The sequence below is a fragment of the Globicephala melas genome, chromosome 1 (genome assembly GCF_963455315.2).
Source record: "Globicephala melas chromosome 1, mGloMel1.2, whole genome shotgun sequence".
Taxonomy (NCBI): domain Eukaryota; kingdom Metazoa; phylum Chordata; class Mammalia; order Artiodactyla; family Delphinidae; genus Globicephala; species Globicephala melas.
In genome coordinates, this window is record NC_083314.1 from 76,935,481 (window position 1) to 76,957,265 (window position 21,785).

The window sequence follows — 21,785 nt, forward strand, 5'->3', positions numbered from 1 at the left end:
GAAATCACAACCTCTTCTCTCGCCCTATGGTCAGACTTGACCCTCCCCGGAGAGGGGCTTAGGGACCTTTGGTTCTTTCTTGACTCCGGGGTGGCAGGGAAAGGTGATGTAGATTCTTTGGTGGGGCCAGAGTTAGTGGCACCTGGGAGGGAGCCAACTTGGAGGGCCCTAGGCTAAGGGCGGCTGCTCCACGGTCACCTGAGAGGGAAGGCGGTGATCAGGCTTCGGCCCCAGAGCCTCAAAGCACACTACTTTCTCCTTCCCAATCCCCCTCACCTGAATCCCCCTCACCTGGGTGATGAGTTCAGTCTTCTCCTCTGGCTTCCCTCCACTCGGAGCCTGGCCTCTGCAGCCCCCAGCTCTGTCAGAGGCAGTCTGAGGCACTGCCCAGCACTCTTGGGACCCCTGTCTGCAGAAGAGGCTGCCCGGATAGGGAGGGTCAGCACCCTGACCTGTCTGGGGCTTCTCTCTGGCTTAGCATCCATCGGTCCCAGCCTTTCATCCTGTTCCATACTCCACGGGGAGAGGCTGGGCCCCTTCCTCATGCACAGGATGGCAGGGATCTAGCTCTGGCCCACTTCTGCCACCTGCCCTCTGCCTCGGGAGCCCCAGTGCTCTCTGCCCCACTTCCTGCAGCCCACCAGGCCTCCTCCCACTTCTGATGCCACACAGCTGTGAGAAGAACTGGCCCTCCCTCTCTGCCTCAGTGTCCTTATTTGTAAGACAGATTAGTCAGGGATAAAAGCCCTTTCTTGCTCTTTGGGCCTGTGCCACCATAGTGCAGACTGTCTTCCTAGCAGTTTTCCACATATAGCCATCCTGGCCCTTACCTATGTCTCCAGCCCAGGAGGAGGCAAACGATGAGGGCAGCCAGGCCCACGTGGATGCCCACCACAACCCCAGGCAGCGAGCTCTTCTCATCCTGGCTGCAAGAGCACCCAGCCTTGGACTCTGGACACAGTGCCATCTGTCAGAGAACCAGGATGGAGGCAAAGCTCAGGCCCCTCCTCTTCCCTGAAGACTGACAGCCGTAGGTCCTATAGGAAGAGCCTGCTCTGACCCCGGGCCTGCTACCCTCCTACGGGACCCCACTCACCAGGGGTGGCTAGGGGCACTTCACGCAGAGAGACAACATGGGCACTGCTGTTACCATCCCCGTTGCCCCTGAATGCCTGAAGCTTGATCTCATAGAGGGCGGCTGGCTCTGCAAGAAGCAGGAGATTGTGAAGGGAACAGGCCTGGCTGGGCCAGGAAGCTCAGTGCCTGGGGCAAGACCACACTGAGGAGGGGCCACAAGAAGGTTCAGGGCCTCACCCAGATCTGTGTAGAGGAAGGAACTGACAGTGCTAGCCAGGAGCAGGGGCCCCTCAAAATGGGCAGCGGGCAGCTTGCAGTGAAAGAGTTTGAAGCCCTGGATGGGCCCCAGCTGGGATGGCAGCTCCCAGGAGGCCTGAACAGAGGTGGCGTTGAGCACTTTGGTGGAGAAGCCAAGGGCAGCAGGGGCTGCAGAGAAATGAGATGAGCTGCTTGGCAGCCCTGTCTGTCTGAGGCCAGGGGCTCTACAAGGCTGGAGAGGGTGTCCCTCACTGCTGCCCACGGTGGAAGCGTGGATGGAGGCAGGGTCCTGGCTGGCACCCTCTGCTGAGTAGGCCCGCAAGTGGATAGAGTAGACCGTGTCAGGCTCCAGACTGGAGAAGACATGCTCAAAGGTGCCTTTGCCCACGGCCTCTTGGAGCTCCGGGCCAGCTGGCTCTGAGAAGCAGAGCAGCTTGGCAGCCAGCATCCCTCTCCCTCACTACAAACATCCCCCACCCCCACAAAGTGGGCACAAAGCTTCAGCTGGGTCTCCAAGGAGAGCAGGGAAGGGGGCTGCAGAAGTCGGAGCCAGGATGAGAAAGGGACTGAAGAGCAGAAGGAAGTACCAGAGGACCACAGGTCCAGAGGCCCGGCCAGTGTCCAGACAGGTCTGGGGGTCACTAAGAGTGAGAGAAACTTGCCCAGGGACACCCCCAGTCAGGGGAGAAGTGGGCTGGGGTCAGGGATTCCCGTCTACCCACCCACACCCACCTCCAACTGGCCGGAGGTGCAGCACATAGCCAGTGATGTCCCCATTGTAGGGCGGTGGTTCCCAGAACACTTGAATGGCAAAGGTGGAGAGAGCCATTGCCTGCAGACCCCTGGGGGCAGGGAGTGGCTCTGGGTCCCCTGTCACAGCCAGGCGGGTACTGGCCTGGTTGGAGCCCGCGCTGTTCTCTGCCACGCATTGGTAGATGGCCTCGTCCCCTGCTGAGATCCCCGCCAGCATCAGTGTGCTAAGGGAAAAACAGACGTAGCCACTGGGGGCTCCTTCCCACCAAGTCCCCTGCCCTGGTTGGGTGGTGAGACCCACAGACCTGCCCAGAAGCAAAAGGACACACCACCTTGTGTGGACATTGCTTGTATGGAGCAGGCAGGGCAGAGCCTCCCGTGGGTGGGGGTGGATGCAGGGGGTTTGAGTGGGTGGTAGAGAGTGTTGTGAGGAGGTGGGGCTGGACGCCTGGGGCAGGTGAGGATACATCGGCAGTCAGGCAGGGTGGAGGGGGCGGGACGGGGGTACCTCAGGTACCTGTTGCTGTGGGTTAGCCAAATGTTATCCCCGGGACTCAGCCCCTTCCCATTCTTCAACCAGGCCAGCCGGGGCTCGGGGACGCCCTGGGCCATGCAGGTGAAGATGGTGCTGCTGCCTGGAGGCCTGGACAAGGATTGTGGCCACTGGACAAACTTGGGCAGAGCTGGGCAGGCAATGGCAGGTGGAGGGCGCCATGAGGCCCGGCCTCTCACCTTCCTCCTGCCCCTGCCCCTCTCCCCATTCAGGTTCCCATGGGGGGATGGGGCACCCCCAGCACCCTCCCTGGCTGGCCCTTGGGGCTCACCCTGCACGAGCAGGACGCCCTGTGCTGTGCGTCGGACCCGGGTTCCCGGCCGATTGGCTGCACAGACGTAGACGGCTAAGTGCTGGACCGACACATCGGAGATCATGAGGTTCCCGGTGCCCAGGACTTGGATGCCCTCTACGCCGATGGAGCGGCCACCTACAGAGAGACGAGGGGTCAGAGCTGCGAAAGCGCAAAGTGCTGGGGGCTCCAGGAGGCGGGGTGGGACGGGGTGGCTTCACACCCAGGCGGCTCCAGGAGACCAGTGGCCGTGGGTGGCCTGTGGCGATGCATTCCAGCACTGCCGTTTGGTGTACCGTGAGCGTCAGGTTCTGAGGTCCAGACAGAATCTCGGGCTCCTGCAGGAGCCGTGGGGATCCCACTGTGAGGTGGAAATAGCAAATCGAGGGATCAGGCAGCAGCACTCGCCCCCTGCACCCAGGACAAACTTCTGCTCCCGGAGGACCCTTCTAGTCCTCAAGTGACCAGACCCCAGAGCAGGTGCTATTTTACTCCTGGTTTACAGATAAAGAAAATCACTTGCCCAAGGTCCTATGGCAGTAAGTACAGGTGTACCTCATTTTATTGCGCCTCGCAGATACTGCGTTCTTTTTGGTTTGTTTTACAAATTGAAAGTTTGTGGCAATCCTGCGTTATCAGATGATGATTAGCAATTTCAACAATAAACTTTTTTAAATGAGGTATGTACATTGTTTATTTAGACATAGTGCTATTTAATAGGATATAGTATAGTGTAAACATGATTTTTATATGAACTGGGAAACCAAAAAATTTATGTGACTCACTTTATTGTGATATTCGCTGTGGTCTGGCACGGAACCTGCAATACTTCCGAGGTCTGCCTGTGTCAGGGCTAAGCAGCTCTGGCGTACTAAGCAGGCCCCAAGTTAAAATGGAGGGGCAGAAAGAGGAGAGGTGTAAGCATGCCCCGCTACAGGGTGCCCCTGGAGGGCCTGCAGCAGTGTCAGTACATGAACTGGCCAGGTAGGGGGGTACCCTGGGGGGATACCCAGGGGCCTAGTCCCCTTCCCTAAGTCACCCACAAAACTGACAGGAGACCCCTCCCTCAGAAAGAAAGCCAGGCCCCCCTGAGAAGTCAGCGTGTCTCAACTGCGCAGAAGGGATGCAAATGTTTTTTGAAATACACTGCTCTTTGGGTCTTCATTTTATGCCACCCTCTCCCATGAATCATCACTGGGGGGCTGCCGTACGCCAGGCGCTATTCCCACACTGGGAACAAATAGCTGTGAACAACAGGGGAAACAGGCCTTTGTTTTCCTTTATCCAGTCACCCCCATTCTTGCTTTACCACTTTGTATTTTATGAGACTTTGCAACATATCTTTAACCTTTTCATAAATGTCCCTTATTAAGAACTCCTCTGGGGACTTCCCTGGTGGCGCTGTGGTTAAGACTCTGCACTCCCAATGCCGGAGGCCGGGGTTCGATCCCTGGTCAGGGAACTAGATCCCATATGCATGCCGCAACCAAGAGTTCGCATGCCGCAACTAAAGGAGCCCACTAGCCGCAAATGAGCCTGCCTGCTGCGACTGAGAACTGGCGCAACCAAATAAATAAATAAATAAATATTTTTAAAAAAAGAGAAGAAAACTCCTCGGGAATTCCCTGGTGGTCCAGTGGTTGGGACTCTGCGCTTCCACTGCAGGGGGCCTGGATTTGATCCCTGGTTGGGGAACTAGGATCCCACAAGCCGCACGATTAAAAAAAAAAAAAACTCATACAAAATTTTGTCTCTAAAATGAAAGTTTCTCAAGGACTGGTATAAAGTCTTCCACATCTTCAAATCTGCCTCAAGGCCTAGAATAGTATTTCACCCATTCTCCGTTCATTCATCCATTCATCCCACCATCATATACTGAGGGTCTACTTTGTACCAGGCACTCCTCAGTTTGCCTTCCACAAGCTCTAGTTCAGGCTGTGGACTGTCTTGGAATGTCCTGGCCTTGGCCAAGGAGACCATGTTCCACCTGGTCAGACCGTTCAGTGATGTAGAGCTGGTCCATGTGATGACACTTCACACATCCCTGGCTGAACCTCTCCGTGTGCCAGGCATTATACTGTGAGCCCCAAATGCGTTGTCCCCTTTAATCCTCACTACAAGCCTGTGAAGGCAGTGATTTCTCCAAGTTTACAGATGAGAAAAGCAAGTGTCAGAGAGGTTAAGTAGCTTGTTCAACATCAGAGGGACTGGCAGAGGCAGAACACAAACCTGGATCTTGGAAGCACTGGACAGCTGACAGCATACCCCTCTTGCCGCTGTGAACTCCTCGAAAACCTGGGAAATTCTGTGTCCCTGGCGCCTGCCCAGGGTAAGGCCTGCCCCAGGGAAGTGTTTTAGGAGTGAATGGCTGGGGCTTCGGTACCCAGCTCCTGTCCCTGGGGAAGAGTCTACACTGACCTCAGCTCCTTTCCTGATATTTAAAATATAGGCAACCCACGAACCCTCAGTTACAGGTTGATCTCTGCGCCCAGCAGGCACCTGCTGCTTCTCAGCTGCCTGAAGCTCTCTTGGACATTCATTTCCCCGCCTCTACATGCAGCAGGATGGAGAACCCGTGCCTGCCCGTAGCCCGGCATTTGGCCAGGAGTACTGATCATCATGGAAGCCTGGCATCCCGCCCTGCCCTCCTGCCCCGGATGGTTGATGGGAACAGGAAGTGGGAAGCCAGAGGAACTTCACCCAGGCTTCCCTCTGCTCTCAGGGAGGAGTCCCTGATCCCCACCCTTTGCTTTCAGTTTCTAAGTCAGCTCCAGAGCAGAGACACAACAGATCCCCCTCTTCCCCTTTCAGTCTTCAGTTTAAAAGCTAAGCACCCTTTGGTGAAATTCTGCCTTGATGCTTACCCAAGGTTCACTTGTTATCTATACTATGGGGCCCCCTAGTGGATGATTCAGGCACACCTTTCCTTCACATCCCCGGTGGCCTCTCAGCTTCAGGCTGTGGCGTCAGTCTTACCTCCGTTTCCTGTTAGGTGCCAACTCTTCAGGGGCTCTGCTGTGACCCTCACTTTGGGCACAAAACTCTCCCACCCCCACATGGCCTGCATTTGGGGTCGTTCTGGGTGTTCCATCTCAGGTACAAAGCTATTTTCATCCTCACCCCAAGGAGGAAACATGCAAATGTGCACACACACACACACACGCATATGTACATCTAAGCCCACCACTTACAAACACAAGCGCACGCAGGCATTCACTCCCAGCCGAGACACAGGAGCCCACGCTCAACCCATAAAGGGCTCCCACTGCTCTCTGGATCAAGTCCAAACTCCTTTTCATGATGGGCCTCGCCTACCTTTCCTACATCAATTTTCCTACATCAAATTACCCTGAATTCTGCCCATTCTGTGGTCCAGCAGCATGGAACTGTCTGCATGAACTGTGCTATTCTCACCCTTGTGCTTTTGCACAAAGCAATGCCAGGAATGCCACCCTCTTCACCTTCCTGACCTTGGACTGCCTCTCTCCGCTCACCCTTCAACAGCCAGCTTGGTATAGCTTTCTCTTGAGGCCCTGAGCAGCCCTTGCCCACAACCCAAGGCTGGGTTAGAGGCCCCTGCCCTGGGTTCCCATAGCACCTCCCTCTCTACTCAGTTGCCAGCTCTGGGAAGCCAGCAATGGACCGAGCCCGTTCCGCCTGCTTACTGCTATGTTCCCACACCCAGCACAGTCCTCATACGTAGTCGGCGCTCAAAACTATTTGTGCCACATACAACATCGGCCACACCCACTCCCGGTGGTGCCAGCTCCCACACCCTCCTCTCTGCCCAGTGCCCACTCTGATTCCCCTGGTCCTTGCTTACCCTTCAGGATCAGCCAGGCATCCTGGCTGTGGCGGGTATTGGCCACACTGTGTGCCACGCAGTGGTAGGTGCCCACGTCAGCCCGGCTTACGCTGGTGATGTGGAGGATGCCACGAGGCAGCAGCGTCACCCTGAGGATGCAGGAGTCAGGGGTCCGCGGCTGTGCAGTGGCCCATAGCCTGCCACCCCACCGCTTCTTGCTGCTGCTCGCCGGTGGCTGGCAGTACTCAAGGTCGTGCCATTGTGCTCCCAGGAAACGGAAGGCTCCAGCACTCTCCCGGATCAGGCACTGGAAGCGACTCCACCCAGCTCAACCTCGACGGACTCTGGATGTTGATGGAAGCGTGACAGACCTAGGGCACAGGGACCACCTGAGCATAGAGAGCTGGCTCCCAGCTCTGCCGCCAGCAACTCTGTCCCAGAGCCCCAGCTCCCCGTCTGTGCCCACGGCGGCCACTCCCTGCTGACGGCCTCGCTTGCACCCCTGCAGTCTCACGTCTGTGATTTCTTTGGGCCATAAGCACTTTGCCTTCCTCTACAACATTTAAAATTCTGGTTTACATTTGCACTGGTATCAAGACAAATATAATCCAGCATTATTATATATTATTATATTCACTTTTTCTTCTGGTGCCCTAGGCACTGTGCACACTGCGTCTAACGGCCAAGGAGGCATTGCCCAGGCCCACCCTGGGCAATTCTGTGCCCCCCGGGTGCCGTCTGTGGGTACCCCTGCACATTCTCGTCTCCCCTGCCCACACAGGAGCAGCCCAGTCACTTACTTGCCAGCTGCACCCGGGCCCGCCGGCTCACCAGGCGCCCAAAGCGGTTCTGGGCCACACAGTGGTACTCGTGGGCGCGGGAGGGGAGGCTCCAGTGGGAGGGCGGGGTGGCCAGATGCAGGGAGCCGTCGGGCATCAGGGTGGCACTGCTGTCGTTGGCCAGGACCAGCCCATCCCGCTGCCAGGAAATGGACACGGGCAGCTCACCCTCCACCCGGCACGGCAGCACCAGTGGGCGCTCCCGCGTGGCCACCACGTCCCCCAGCTCCCGCAAGAAGGCCAGCTCAGAGCCTGCAGCGCGACCCGCGGGGACAGCCAACGAGGCCTGGACGCGGCGGCCTCCTGGGGCCCACCACCTCCCCTCAGTTTTGAGCCCCTCTCGGCCTGGGCGAGGGGTGAGGAGGCAGGACTTTAGTTTGGGGGGACCTGGGGGCAGCAAGGGAGGAGGGGGAGGAGGGGCTTGCAGTCTGAGGAGCAGGGCCGCCGTGATCGATGGCCTCTTTCAGCTGGGCCCTGGCAACGGGGAGGGGGCGGCGCGGGCACAATGGGGAGGCCAGGGGCCCAGGCATGGGCATTGTGCTCCCCGGGGGACAATGAGGTCGTCCCCTCTCTCCCCAGCCTGCCCATCTGCGTGTCTGCCCACAGGGTCAGCTTCCCAGGACTCCTGGCTCTTCTCTCCCACCGCTGTGACCCCAGCCGCTGAATGAGGGAAGGAGCACACTCACATACTCACAGACACACACTTGGACTGCAAAGCTTAACCTCACAGGCCACCCCATAACCCAGACACAGTCTCCATCCCAGACACTCTCGCAGAGGATACAGACACAGGTCACACAGAGATGTCCCTACAGACTCAAAGTCGCAAATACGCAACAGACACCAATGTCCCGGACCCAGAAATGCACGAGCAGAGCTGCGAACCCACATGCTTAGACGCTGACTACACGCACACGCATGGATATGGTAACTCAGCCTACGAGGCTGAGCAGGGACCTGCCCAGCGGAGGGCGGAGGCGGACAGCAGCCTCGGAGGGGCCAGAGCCCACAGGCCCAGGGCTTGGGCTGCCTCGGGACCCTCGGGACACCTGCGGGGAGACCTCTTGACCCCTGCCTCTCCAAGACCCTCTGCCCGACAGCCCCTCCTGACTGCACAGCCCCCGCTTTCCTTCCTGGCGAAGCCCCAGGACTGTAGCCAAAGTCTGCTCCCCCAGTCTCTGCCTCTACACAGCTCTTGCCCACAGGTACATACATACCTGTCCTCCCTGTTTGCCTACAAGGTTCCAGCGCCTCTGCCCTCATCAGCTCGGCGCCCCGCACCTTCCTCCCCCACTTTGCCCCCCAACTCTCCCGCCCCCATGTCTTCCCCCTTATCCTTCTGTTCACCTCTCCCACCTGGCCTTCGCCCACTGCCCCCCACTGCCCTCAGGCCCCGCCCCCGCACCCCAGTCTCGGAGCAGCAGCAGCCCTGGCCCCATGTCTCCACAGGCCTGGCCCCCTCAGCCCCGGCTGCTCCCCAGGCAGCTCTGGCCTTCTGCCTTCAGCCTGGGGGCCCCAGGCTGCAGGCATTCCCACCCCACACACTCAGGGGGCACAGTGTTGGGGCTCTGGCCCTGCTGCGGGGAGCCTGGGGTCTGAGGGGGCCGGGCCGGAGGCTGCTGTCCCTGCTCCGTCTCTCCCGGAGCCGGGTCCCTCTCTGCCTCTGGCCTGAGCCCCTCCCCCCCCATCCCCACTGCCCTCTCCTCTCAGGGCCAGGACCCAGACACTGAGACAACTGGGGCGGTGACAGGGGAGGGCTGCGGGCCGGTGAGAGGAAGGCAAAACTGGGGGGTCGAGCCCGCCCCTTTCCCAGCCTCTAGAATCTTCTCCCAGCCTTAGACCCACCCCTCACTCCCTCTCAAACACTGAAGAATGAGGTTCTGGGGGTGGGGAGAGGCATCTGCTCCCCTAAGACCAACTCTGGGGGTCCAGGGCCAGAACGGGGAGGCCTGGGGTCTGATCTGGGGGTCCCGGGGAGGGGCGCAGAGCCCCACTCTCCTAGAGGAGTCGCCGTCCCAGGCGCTGAGCCGGGCCCAGCGTGACGGAGCTCATCCCATTAGTTTGGTCACGGCCCCAGCAGCCCCCTCACCATTCACAGTGTCACTTTCCAAAGCTGTCCTCTCTATTCTTGTTGGGACAATGGAGTGGGGCCTTCTGGGCCGGGGAGGTGGGGATCCAGCCTCCATTGCCCCATCCTGATAAGAAGGAAGAAACCTGGGCCCCTCCCCTCGCCGGGCTGACCATCTAAACATGGAAAAGTGGGGGACTGCCCTTCCACCAGAGGAGCCTGGGACTCAGGAAGGTGCTGACGTTCAGACCTAACTATTTCTGTAGGACCTCCCTCCTCTAAACTGCAGCCTCCCCCTCAAAAGCAAAGTTTCTGGAAAGATGAGAGCGGGGTTGTCTGTGAGAAAGGATGAGGAGAAAAAGCAAGGGTAGGGAATCTAGTTGGGGCAGAACACAAGGACACAAGCATCCAGGCCTCTGCCCCCAGAAGCTCCAGCCAGTCTGGCCCCTGACCCAGTCTCCCCGAGTCCCCTTCCCCTCACCCTTTCTCCTTGGCTTTGCCCAGCTTAGGCTGTGCCCCTCATCTCTTCAGAACAAAGCCCCATCCTCAGCCTTCTCCCTGGCAGGTTCAGCCTCCTCTCTGGCTCCCCACCTCCTGCACAGGCATTCAGAATCAACTCATCCGACACTGCCTCTCCCAGCTCAGCCCCGCAGTCCTGGGGGGTGACTGAGCCTGGGCTACCCCTAAATGAGATTGCCTTGTGGGAAGAGAGCCTGCAGCCTCCCCACTGGGCCTTCCTCACCCAGCCCTGCATCTCTCTGTCCTGAAGCCTCCAATGCAGGTTCTCACCCCTTCCCTGGAGTGGCCTCCTGAATAGTTGCAGCCTGGAGAGGGAAAGGATCACAGGCCCTGAGGTCAGGAAGACGTGGTTCAAATCACTTACAAGCTGTGCGCTTTGTAGGCAACTTTACCTCTCTGAGCCGGCTTCATTGATAAAATGGGGGTGGACGGGATAGAAACAACCTCTCCCCATGACTGGGAGGATTAAGTGAGGCAAGGGCTTAGGATAGAGTGTGGCTCAGGGGAGCATTTGCAGTGCTTGGTCTTGCCCCACTATCTGGTTTTCCTCCTGTCAAAACCCCTCTCCAGCACCTACTAAGAAGATGTCTCCTTATCTGCTGCACTTACCTTGTCACCAGCTAATGCACACTCCAGAGTGGCCCACAGGACAAAGAAGGACCAATAAAGAAGACCTGGGTTCAAGTCCAAGCTCTGTCATTAACCAGCCATCTTGCCTTGGGCTGGTATCCCTCACCTCTGAGACACGCCCCCCGTAAGATGGGAGGAAGGGCAAGCCCGCCTTTCAGGGTTGTGATGATCAGGTGAAATTCTTTGTATTGATACTTTAAGGGCCAAGAGTCACTCCTCCTCCTCCTTTTTTTTTTTTTTTTTTTTGCGGTACGCGGGCCCCTCACTGTTGTGGCCTCTCCCGCTGCGGAGCACAGGCTCCGGACGCGCAGGCTCAGCAGCCATGGCTCACGGGTCCAGCCGCTCCGCGGCATGTGGGATCTTCGCAAACCGGGGCACGAACCCGTGTCCCCTGCATCAGCCGGCGGACTCTCAACCACTGAGCCACCAGGGAAGCCCCCCCTCCTCCTCCTTTTTAAGAACAGTTTGAGGGATAATTTACATACCTTAAAGTTCACCCATTTAATCTGTACAATTCAATGGCTTTAGGGTATTTACCGAGTTGCACAACCACCACCACAATCTATATTTTAGAACATTTTCATCACCTCCAAAAGAAACACTGTATCCATTAATATTCACTACCCACCTGCCAGGCAACCTGTCTACTTTCTGCTATTTTCTGTCTTTGCCTATCCTGGACACCTCTTCTAAGTGGACTCATTCTACATACGGTCTTTTGTGTCTGGCTTCTTTCACTTAGCATGATGTTTTCAAGGTTCATCCATGTAGTGAACACGTATCAGTACTTCATTCCTTTTTATGGCTGAACACTATTCCGTTGTATGGCTATATACCACATTTGTTTATCCATTCACCAGATGATGGACATTTGGGTCGTTTCCACTTTTTGGCTATCATGAATAATGCTGCTGTGAACATTCACGTACAGTTTGTGTGGAGATGTGTTTTCAGTTCTCTCAGGTACATTACCTAGGAATGGAATTTCTGGGTCCTATGGTAACTCTGCACTTTGAGGAACTGTCAAGCTGTTTTCCAAAGTGGCTGCAGCCAGGTACATTCTAAGCACTTCATTTTATAACCCTCAAGACAGGAGTTAACTTTATTGGTCCCAGGACCCTTTAAGAATTTGGTGAAAGCTTCCCCCAACCCCCAACCAAGGAGACTTACATTTGCATACGCCCCCTGAGCCCCAGGTTGGGAGGTACTATCCCAGGAATATGGCTCCGAATAGCCTTTTTTTTTTTTTTTTGGCCACACTGTGTGGCAGGCGGGATCTTAGTTCCCCGACCAGGGATCGAACCGGCACCCCCTGCAGTGGGAGCCCAGAGTCTTAACCACTGGACCACCAGGGAAGTCTCCCGAATAGCCTTGATGCTCAGGAAATGCTGGCAGGATTGAACTACTGAGAGCTGCCCTCTTTTCCTCCCTCCCTGACAATTAAAAATTGGCCCAACCCTGAACAGCCGCAGGCTCTCCTGGAACAACTTCCTGGGAAGGTCCGCCTAGCAGACAAAATCCTTCTGAGGACTCCTCTAGCACACCTGGGATGGTGTCTCTTTTCTCTCTCTCTCCACAACCCTCCTCTCACCCAGGATCTGTATCTCTTTTCATACCCTTTTTTCTTCCTCCATCTTTCTCTATCTCCATCTGCCTCCCCATCTGTGGCAGGCGGATGAAGAGGTCCATGTCTCTTAACTGAAGAGATGCATGTCCTCATCCCTGAACCTATGAACATGTTTGGTTACATGGCAAAGGGGAGTTAAGGTTGAAGATGAAATTAAGGTGACTAGTCACCTGACTTTAAGAGAAGGAGATGATCCTGGATGACCCAGGTGGGTGCATGTAATCACAAGGGTCCTTAGAAGTGGAAGAGGCTGGCAGAAATCAGAGGGAGAAAGGTCAGAGTGATGTGATGGGAGAGGGAGCCAAGCTGCTGTTGCACATTTTGGAGAGGAAGAGAACAGAGAGGCGAAGAACGCGGGTGACCGCTAGAAACTGGAAAAGGCAGGAATGGACTCTCCCCTAGAGCCTCCAGGTAGGAATGCAGCCCTGGGAACACCTTGCTCTTAGCCTGGTGGGACCCAAGTCTGAAGTCCAACTACAGAGCCCTAAGACAGTAACTCTGTGTTGTCTGAAGCCATTACTTCTGTGGTAACTGGATACAGCATGTAGAAAACTCTACAGGATCCCTGTATATTCTATCACCAACACTGTCACACCAACTCCTCATTTCACCTCTGCATGGGTTTCTTGTGCATCTCCCCAGCTGGAGAGTGAGCTCCACCAGGACAGAGACTTCACGTGATCCCCGCTGGGTGCCCAAAGCCAGAGCAGGTGGCACTCCCTGTCAGCACGGGGTAAAGGGAAGATGAAAGGAGAGCCAGCCAGCCTTGCAAAGCCATGCCCGACCTCCCTCGGCTCTGGTGCACATCCTTCTCTCTCCTGCGCAGAGCTGGGCGGAAAGCCTGGGGAGGTTGCTCCCGCCCACGGAAGGTGCCTGTGCCCCGACACCGCCCCGCCCCGAACGAACGGTCCCTCTCCTACTGAGCTCTCCACGCCCTTGGGGGTACTGTCCCCACCCTGGGATGTTTCTTCCGCAGGACCTGATCCCAGGCAATCCCTCCGCTGCCCACCCGCCCCCACCTCGCCTTGGCCCTTGCTGGTCTCTGGTGCTCCGCACTCTGTTCCTTCTGCTGGGCGCATCTTCCCTCAGTCTTCCCTTTCTTTGTTGAAGCATTTTCAAATAAATCCTGGACATCATCTCATTCCACACCTATATACTTATGTGCATCTTTTGAAAAACACTTTTTTTTTTTCCGTAGCTGTAATGGCATCATCATATCTAATAAAAGCAATGTTACCAAGTTCAACCTCCTGCTCTGGATTGGTTGGCCTGCCCCGCAGCAAGTGGGTGAGATGTTGGGACAAGGAGTAGCGACTTCATTCAGAAAGCCTGCCGACTGAGAAGGTGGCAGACCAGCACCCCAAAGAACCATCTTCCTAGTTAGAGTTCTATACTAAAAGGGGAGTGGGACAGTCCTGGTTCCAGCCAGACTCCGGAGGGGATATGTCAATTTCTTCCTGCAGCCATTCCCAGGTGGGAATGTGAGCTAAACAAAGGTATTTTACCTTAAGGTTCGTTACCTGGGATGCAGGATTCCCATTATGTATAATTTAAGTTTATAGGCAACACCCCTTTAGTGATTAACTTTGTATTCTATTGATATTATAAGGTCCTTTCCTATTATAGTTCCCCACTGTCAATGACCCATTCCACAATCCTGTGTGAAAAGGGAGGAAGACCGCTCTACTCTGCTGAACTGTGCCTACAAAGAGGTGATTATGGAATGGAAATTAGAATCGTTTAGTCAGTAGTACATTCCTCTTTCCTTTTTTTATCGACAACTATTTGAACCTGATGAAACCCCTTAGCCCTTTGTTGTCTAACTTGTAGTCAGACTTGGAGTTTTGGTTCCAGTTGCCTGTACATACCTATTAATTTTAACTTTCTGACTGTGCCATAATTATACAAGATCCCTGTGCTATTCATTTGAGTAAGATTAAACAAGTAGGTTGACCCTTCTCCAGCTACAATGAAGTTACAGTCTCAATACCTTTTTTTTTTTTTTTTTTTTTTTAAGAGCAACCTTAAGCCTTCAAAGAGTTCACAAACCCATTGCTCTCCAGGCCTCTCAGGAGTTGGGTTGTTTTCTGATGACAGTGGTGCTGCTTTAATCCGAGTGTGATGAATCCACGGCTTTACCCCAGCTAATCCGACAGACGAGTGCACGGTAAGTAATACGACATGTGGTCCTGTCCACCTTGCAAGCAGCTGATGTTCAGGCCCTTGTTCTCTCCAAGTTGTAAGCAGGACTCAAGTCTCCCCTGGGTTGAAAAGGATGTAAGGCTGCTTCAGTTGGATAGGCAGAGCTGTTGGAGGTAAACTCAGGAACAGAGGTTAGTATAGTGCCCAAAGCTCTAACATAATTGACAGCTGCTAGGTCTTTCAGAGCATTTATACATTCTTCTGCCCAAGCAGACACCTGGAATGGCCTACCATACAGTATTTCAAAGGGGCTTAATTTAAGTCTGCTTCTGGGAGCCACTCTGATCTGTAGCAGGGCAACTGGCAAGACCTTATCCCAAGTTAAATTAGTCTCCTGACATATTTTAGCAATGCTCCTTTTTAAGGCAGGATTCATTTTCTCGGTTTTTCTTATTGATTGTGGTCTCCAGGATGAATGTAGTTTCCAGTTCATGGTAATGATTTAATCCAAATCAGGAGATAATTTCCTTAAGGAGAGCTTTAACCATTTTGGAGGCTTTTTTTTTTTTTTTTTTTTTGGTCCAGATGGGATATGCTTCCACCCACCCTGAGACAGGGTCTAAACACCAGCAGGTGTTTGAAGTTTCCTGCAGCTCAAAGCAGTCAAGTCTACTGGCCAGTCCTTGGTGGGGCAGGTTTCTCTGTGTTGGGTCCCTGTCCGGGGAGGTCTAACAGCACTCCTTGGGTTATTTTTAGCACGAATCATGCAATTCTGAGTGACTGGCTGGCTGGTCTTTTGTAGGTTAGGCCCCATTGCATAGTTTTGACTCCACTGTAAGGTGGCATCTCTCCCATAATGGGTACCATTAGGAATGTGCTGCAGCACAGTGTCCAAGAGGGCCTGAGGGATCAAAACAGTTCCTTGTGTGCTACATTTCCAGTCAGGCGAGGTGTGATCAGAATGAAACCCTACTCTTTGGTCCTCTCTTTGTCCTTTTCTGAATACACCAGCTGGTATTTTGACAAGTCAATCTGTGGGAGAAGTGATCCTATCATGGCTTGATAACCACCTTCCTTTGCTGCCCTCTTTGTGCTTGGCCAGCTAACCAGTTGCCTTTTCCATGGTGAGGGACATCGAGGTCCCCTAGTTGGCATTCTAGAGGTAGTAAGAACGATTTTGTACTTCTCAGGAGACTCCAGTGACTGGGATGGATTGAGAGGTTTTCTGTGCCGCTTTGGCACTCACCACAGAGGCTGCTGTACCTGTATTTATCAGAAAGTCAATCAGCTCATTCCCCACTGTCAATTTCACCTGGGGCTCCTGTGGTGAAATTGGAATTGGGCGCCTCAAGTCCGATAGGGCCTCAAGTCCAAGGGAGCCCCTGGGCCACTCCATTAAATCAGGGTGTTTCTCTCTTTCCACCTCATTGTTGCAGGAAGGGGGACGCCCTTCCACGGTCTGAGAGTGGGTGCTTGTCTAACACTCGGAGATGAATTGTCCGAGGAGACCCACGTGCTGACAAAGCAAGAGACTTTATTGGGAAGGGGCGCTGGGGCGGAGAGCCACAGGGTAAGGGAAACTAGGAGGACTGCTCTGCCACGTGGCTCGCAGTCTCCGGTGTTATGGTGATGGGGTTAGTCTCCAGGTTGTCTCTGGCCATTCCTCTTGCTTGGCCCATGTTTGGCCTGACTCAGGGTCCTTCCTCGTGTGGCACGCATCTCTCAGCCAAGATGGATTCCAGTGAGAAGTATCCTGGGACGTTGGCAGGATAATATTATGGACTGGCATCTCTTCCCTACTTTTGGCCCCTACCGAATTCTCCCAGTTAGTTTTTTGGGGCAGCACCATGTTCCTTATCGGAACCTCCTATTGTGAGACAAGTTGTTATCATCCATCGTGCCTGACCAAGGCAGGCGGCTTTGGTCAATGGTTCCCTAACAATATGAGAGGCTCCGGATTTTTAATTCTTTTTCTTATGTTTTAGCCTAGGGCAATCTTTTTTCCAATGTCCTTCCTCCTTACAGTAAGCATATTGTTTGTTCCCCAGTGGTGGCTCACCTCTCTTTGGGTTACTCGCCTTCCAGGAATCCAATGCTGCTGTCAGAAAAGTGGTGTTACATTTTGCCTCTTCTTTCTTCTGTCATTGTTCCCTGTTGATGCTACCAACTGAGAAGGTACATTGGGAACGAACCCATCTAGGGACTTCCCTGGCAGTCTAGTGGTTAAGACACCGCTCTTCCACTACAGGGGGCATGGGTTTGATCCCCGGTCAGGGAACTGAGATCCCACATGGCCACACGGCCGAAAAATAGAAAAAAAAAAAAAAGCACCACCTAATTTTTGCAGCTTTCTCCTGATATCTGAGGTCCTTTGCCCAGAAAAGGATAAATTTACCATTCTAGTATTTTCAGGGGTCTCAGGATCTGCAAGAGTGTAACGTCTGTAGAGCTGGTAACTATTCATTTGTTTTTTGCTGAATTTCTTGAATTTTGTTCAAACTCTTTTGCTTTGGTTCCCCTTTCAAAGTCCTGCCAAGGTGCATTTAAGGCAGTGCTCTAATAAGGGCATTCCTCCCTCATTGGGGTCCCAGTTTGGTTCAGCTGTGGGTACTGCCAAGTGGGCTTCAGGTGTACCATTTGGGTCTGTTAGGTGGAGCTGGTATGCTTCTTACCGGGCCTTACCAGTGACCATTCTCCTTTCATCTAGAGGATCCTCCCTATAAGAGGGGTCACCAATTAGACAAGTCTGAGGTGGAGAAAGCCCGTAGAAACATAGCCGGCTGGCCATTTGCATTTAGATCCCCTAAATAACTGCGTAAGGAAAATTGTCCTGCTCTGGGAGTGGCTCTTGGCCCAAACTGGGTGTCCGGTCGGGTCTTAGATGGTGTTACCAAACCAGGTCCCTGTGCCCCAGGAACTAAACACAGGATTTTCTAATTGAGCCCTGTAAGGAGGGGGAGACAGTCTGACCACTTCCTGAGCCCCAGCGTTGGGAACTGGGGCTGGATAGGAATGGGAGGCGGTGGAAGGGGTGGACATGTTGGCATAACAGCTGGAGCAGCTGGACAGCCAGCTTGGCCGGAGGTTGGAGCAACATACCCTCACCCTCATTCCCTTTCTTTTCTTCCTGCATGACAGATTTTCCCTTGGGTTTCTTTTACCATAAAGTGACAACTGTCTGACTTTTTCTCACCCTGATGTAACAGCACAAATGCTTGCACAAAGAAAATTTCACTATTCTTCCCCATTTCTTCACAGAATAGGTACAGAGCCATTCAAAGGCCACCGTAACCATTAGAAGGATACCTTTTGCCTTGGCATCCACCAGCCGGACTGGGTTCTGGGGTGGGGCTTTTGGTGATTTTAGAAACCAAGTGGAACCTTTCTCTTCTCCCTGGGAATGTCCTTTCCTCCACTGACATCAGTCTGTAAGTGGAGAAATGGTACCAAAACAAAATGAAAACCCCAAAGAACAGAAAACCCTAAGTAAACCCTCAAGTTTGGTCTTGGGGTTTTTTACATATCACAAGAACCATCAACTCAACCCCACGTAATGTGACTGTGACGCCTCGGAGAGCTGTTGGATCCAGACCAACAACACAGGAGACCACAAACAACGTAATTAACACAGCAAAGGTGAGGGTACATGGTGCACAGGCTCCCAAAGTAAACCTGCCTAAACCCCTTGTGGAGATCCTAACAGGTACTACGGCTACATTGTTGCAATAAAATATCATCTTCCTCTCAGTCATGGCTTCATAGCTGTCATCAGGTCACTTATCCAAAATGCGCCCCAGAGGACTTTCTTTATGGAGAGTTGAAACATTCCCCAATTTTTAAAGACAGAAATACAAGACAAACAAAACCCAAGTGGCAGGACTTCCCTGGTGGCGCAGTGGTTAAGAATCCGCCTGCCAATGCAGGGGACACGGGTCTAAGCCCTGTTCCAGGAAGATCCCCCATGCCACGGAGCAACTAAGCCCGTGTGCCACAACTAGAGAAAGCCTGTGCTCGGCAACGAAGACCCAATGCAGCCAAAAAACAACAAACAAAAAAAACCAAATGGCGCACACACGTGCTAGCATCCAAAGAAACAAACGAAACAGATCCAAATTGGGTAAAAAAACCCAGCAATTATTTCCTCTAACAGGGTACCCCACTCGAATACAAAACAAACTGGCTTATTCCAGAGAAAAAAAGCCCCAAACAGAGGTAATCGAGTTCCAGCTGCACACCAGAGCGAGCGACTTACTCTGCTGTATTGAGCCCGTCGCCTCCCGGATGTTGATTCTTTGCTCCAACTGCCAAGTGCTGGGGCAGCCAGTGCCATTTTGGGGAACTGTGAGGGGAAGATCCTCAGGACAAGTGATCCTGGTAGCTGCTAGGGCCTTACCCGAAAATTCCCCAACTGCGTTGGCTGGCCTCTAGAACAAGAGTCCTAGATGGTTTCACCAAAATTTTTTACCGAGTCCAAGCTCATACTGCTTGCCGAACAACAGGCCAATCAATTGAGAGATGTGTTGCTGGGACAAGGAACAGTGACTTTATTCGGAAAGCCAGCAGACCGAGAAGACGGCGGGTTAACTTCCCAAAGCACCACCTTCTCCGAATTAGAATTCAGGATTCTTTTATACTAAGGGGGAGGGAGTAAAGTCCTGGTTCCAGGATGTGTTAATTTCTCTCTTCTTGAAGCCATTCCCAGGTGGGCCTGGTCAGGATGTTTTCTGTGAGCTAATCAAAGGTATTTTAGCTTAATTATCTTTTCCTGGAAGGCAGGGTTCCCAGAGATGGGCCATTATGTATAATCTAAGCTTATAGGCAACATCCCTTTAGTGGTTAACTTGTAATAGAATAGTTTCTTCCCTATTATAGTAACAATAATTTCTTAATATCACCTAATAACTAGTCCATAATCAAATTTCCCTAACTGTCTCAAAAGTGTCTTTTTACTCTTTTTTTTTCAGTTGTAACAAGGTCCATACGCTAGGCTACATTTGGTTATGTCTTAAGGATCTAATTGAGGCAAGCCCTGCCCCCACTCCGCCTCTCTCATATATCATTGAGTTGTTGAAGAGACTGTTTAAAATTTCCAGTAGAAGTACTGTATTCTGGATCTGTTTGAGTTCTTTGGTTATTATATATGTTCCTCTGTAAATGGATATTGGCCCTAGAGGCTTGGTTAGCTTCAGGCTCCACTTTTAAGAAAGAAAACCTTATAGGCAGTGCTGTGTGCTGCATACTGCATCTCTTCAGGAGGCAAGCAATGCCTTGTGGTTCCACTTTTAGTGATTCTAAGATTGAGTGGTGGTGGGACTTCCCTGGTGGTGAAGTGGTTGGGAATCCGCCTGCCAGTGTAGGGAACACAGGTTTGAGCCCTGGTCCGGGAAGATCCCACATGCTGCGGAGCAACTAAGCCCGTGCACCACAACTACTGAGCCTGCGCTCTAGAGCCTGTGAGCCACAACGACTGAGCCAGCATGCCACAACTACTGAAGCCCATGTGCCTGGAGCCCATGCTCTGCAATGAGAGAAGCCACCGCAACGAGAAGCACGTGCACTGCTACGAGGAGGGGCCCCCGCTCGCCGCAGCTGGAGAGAGCCCACACACAGCAGCGGAGACCCAACGCAGCCAAGAATGAATGAATGAATAAATAAATAAATAAATAAGATTGAGTGGTGGCTTCAGGTGGTGACAACCTGATCGCTCCCTTGTAAAACTCCCCATCAGCCTTTCATCTGATAGTTTTATTCATTGATGATAATTTCCTGCCTCAATTTCATTAGGGGTTGCAAAATGGTAATTTTCCAGTTCTATAATTCCTTTCTCACTCATTAACTGGAGTTCTTTTGTAAAGAACTTTCCCTCATCAACTAGGACAATTTGGTAACCCTGAAATACAATTCATGCAGGAAAGGAGGGACAAACGCTTAGTTCTTTCCTTTAATTGCCAGTATTCAGAGTAAGGAGTTGGTGTCCTACCCCACATGTTTCTCTCCCCCTCTAGCCCTTTATCCTCCTAGCCCCTTTTAGTATCACTCTGAATGGCTACATTTTGTATGTTCAATGTTTCAAGGGCCTCCATTAATCTTTTTGACAGTTCAGATTGCCCTATCTTAGGCAATGGGAGCTTGGTGTCCTTTTGCTCTTACCGCATTTCTTGATATCTTTGCTTTCCAGCACAAGATGCCCCAATGCTCATCCTGAGTATTTCCTGCCGACCTGGAACCAACCTTTCCTCCAAGGACCTGGGCGCTGGGAGATCTCACTGTTGTCAAACTGTCCGTTGCTTCTAGGCTTTTTCAGTGACATTATAAGATTTTTACTTCACTTATTTTTTTTTATACTTATATCTTCTTTTCTCTTGCTCTGGAAACAATGACTCCTAACGTTTATTATTATACAATATGCCATAGTTTCAAATAATACCAATTCTACTAACATGTACACTACCAAATGAAATGTAACATATCTTTATATCTTTATTTGTCCTTAGGGAAAAACTAACTCTTGCAATATTCTCCCTGTATAAAAAAGTAGACAAACTGTACTTCATCAAAATGTAAAATCTTTGTGTTTCAAAGGACACTATCAAGGAAGCAAAAAAACAAACCACAGAATGAGAGAAAATATTTGCAAATCTTATATGAGATAGGGAATTTGAGTCCAGTACATTATAAAAACAAAACAAAAAACAAAACAAAACCCTCTCACAACTCAACAGTAAAAAGGCAAATAACACGATTAAAAAACAAGGAAATAATTTGGAAAGACATTTCTCCAAAGAAAATATTCAAATGGCCAATAAGCACATGAAAAGATGTTCAACATTATTAGCCATCAGGGAAATGCAAATCAAAACCACAACAAGATACCATATCACACCCACCGTGACTGCTACAGTCAAAAGACAATAAAAAGTGTTAGCGAAGATGTAGAAGGACTTCCCTGGTGGTCCAGTGAGTGGGACTCCGTGCTCCCAACGCAGGGGGCCCGGGTTCCATCCCTGGTCGGGGAACTGGATCCCACATGCATGCTGCAACTGAGAGTCCGCATGCCACAACTGAGACCCGGCACAGCCAAAATATATAAGTAAATAAATATTTTTTTTTTAATGTAGAAAAATTGGAACCCTCATACATTGCTGGTGGGAATGTAAAATTGTGCAGCCACTGTGGAAAATAGTTTGGTAGTTCCTCTCAAAGTCAAACACAGAGTTTCTAT

The 21,785-nt window shown here is 52.4% G+C and overlaps 1 protein-coding gene across 1 annotated transcript; it reads right to left on the bottom strand.

Moving 5' to 3' along the window:
* Positions 1–826: 826 nt before the first annotated feature.
* Positions 827–9,016, bottom strand: LOC115844571 (immunoglobulin superfamily DCC subclass member 3-like). Its single transcript, XM_060292883.2, has 10 exons — positions 8,983–9,016; positions 7,539–7,964; positions 6,757–7,002; positions 3,157–3,294; positions 2,913–3,071; positions 2,606–2,771; positions 2,068–2,312; positions 1,315–1,752; positions 1,097–1,204; positions 827–951 (listed from the first exon to the last, which is right to left on the bottom strand). Exons 1-10 carry the CDS (start codon positions 9,014–9,016, stop codon positions 827–829), a joined length of 2,085 nt encoding a protein of 694 aa, XP_060148866.2.
* Positions 9,017–21,785: the final 12,769 nt, after the last annotated feature.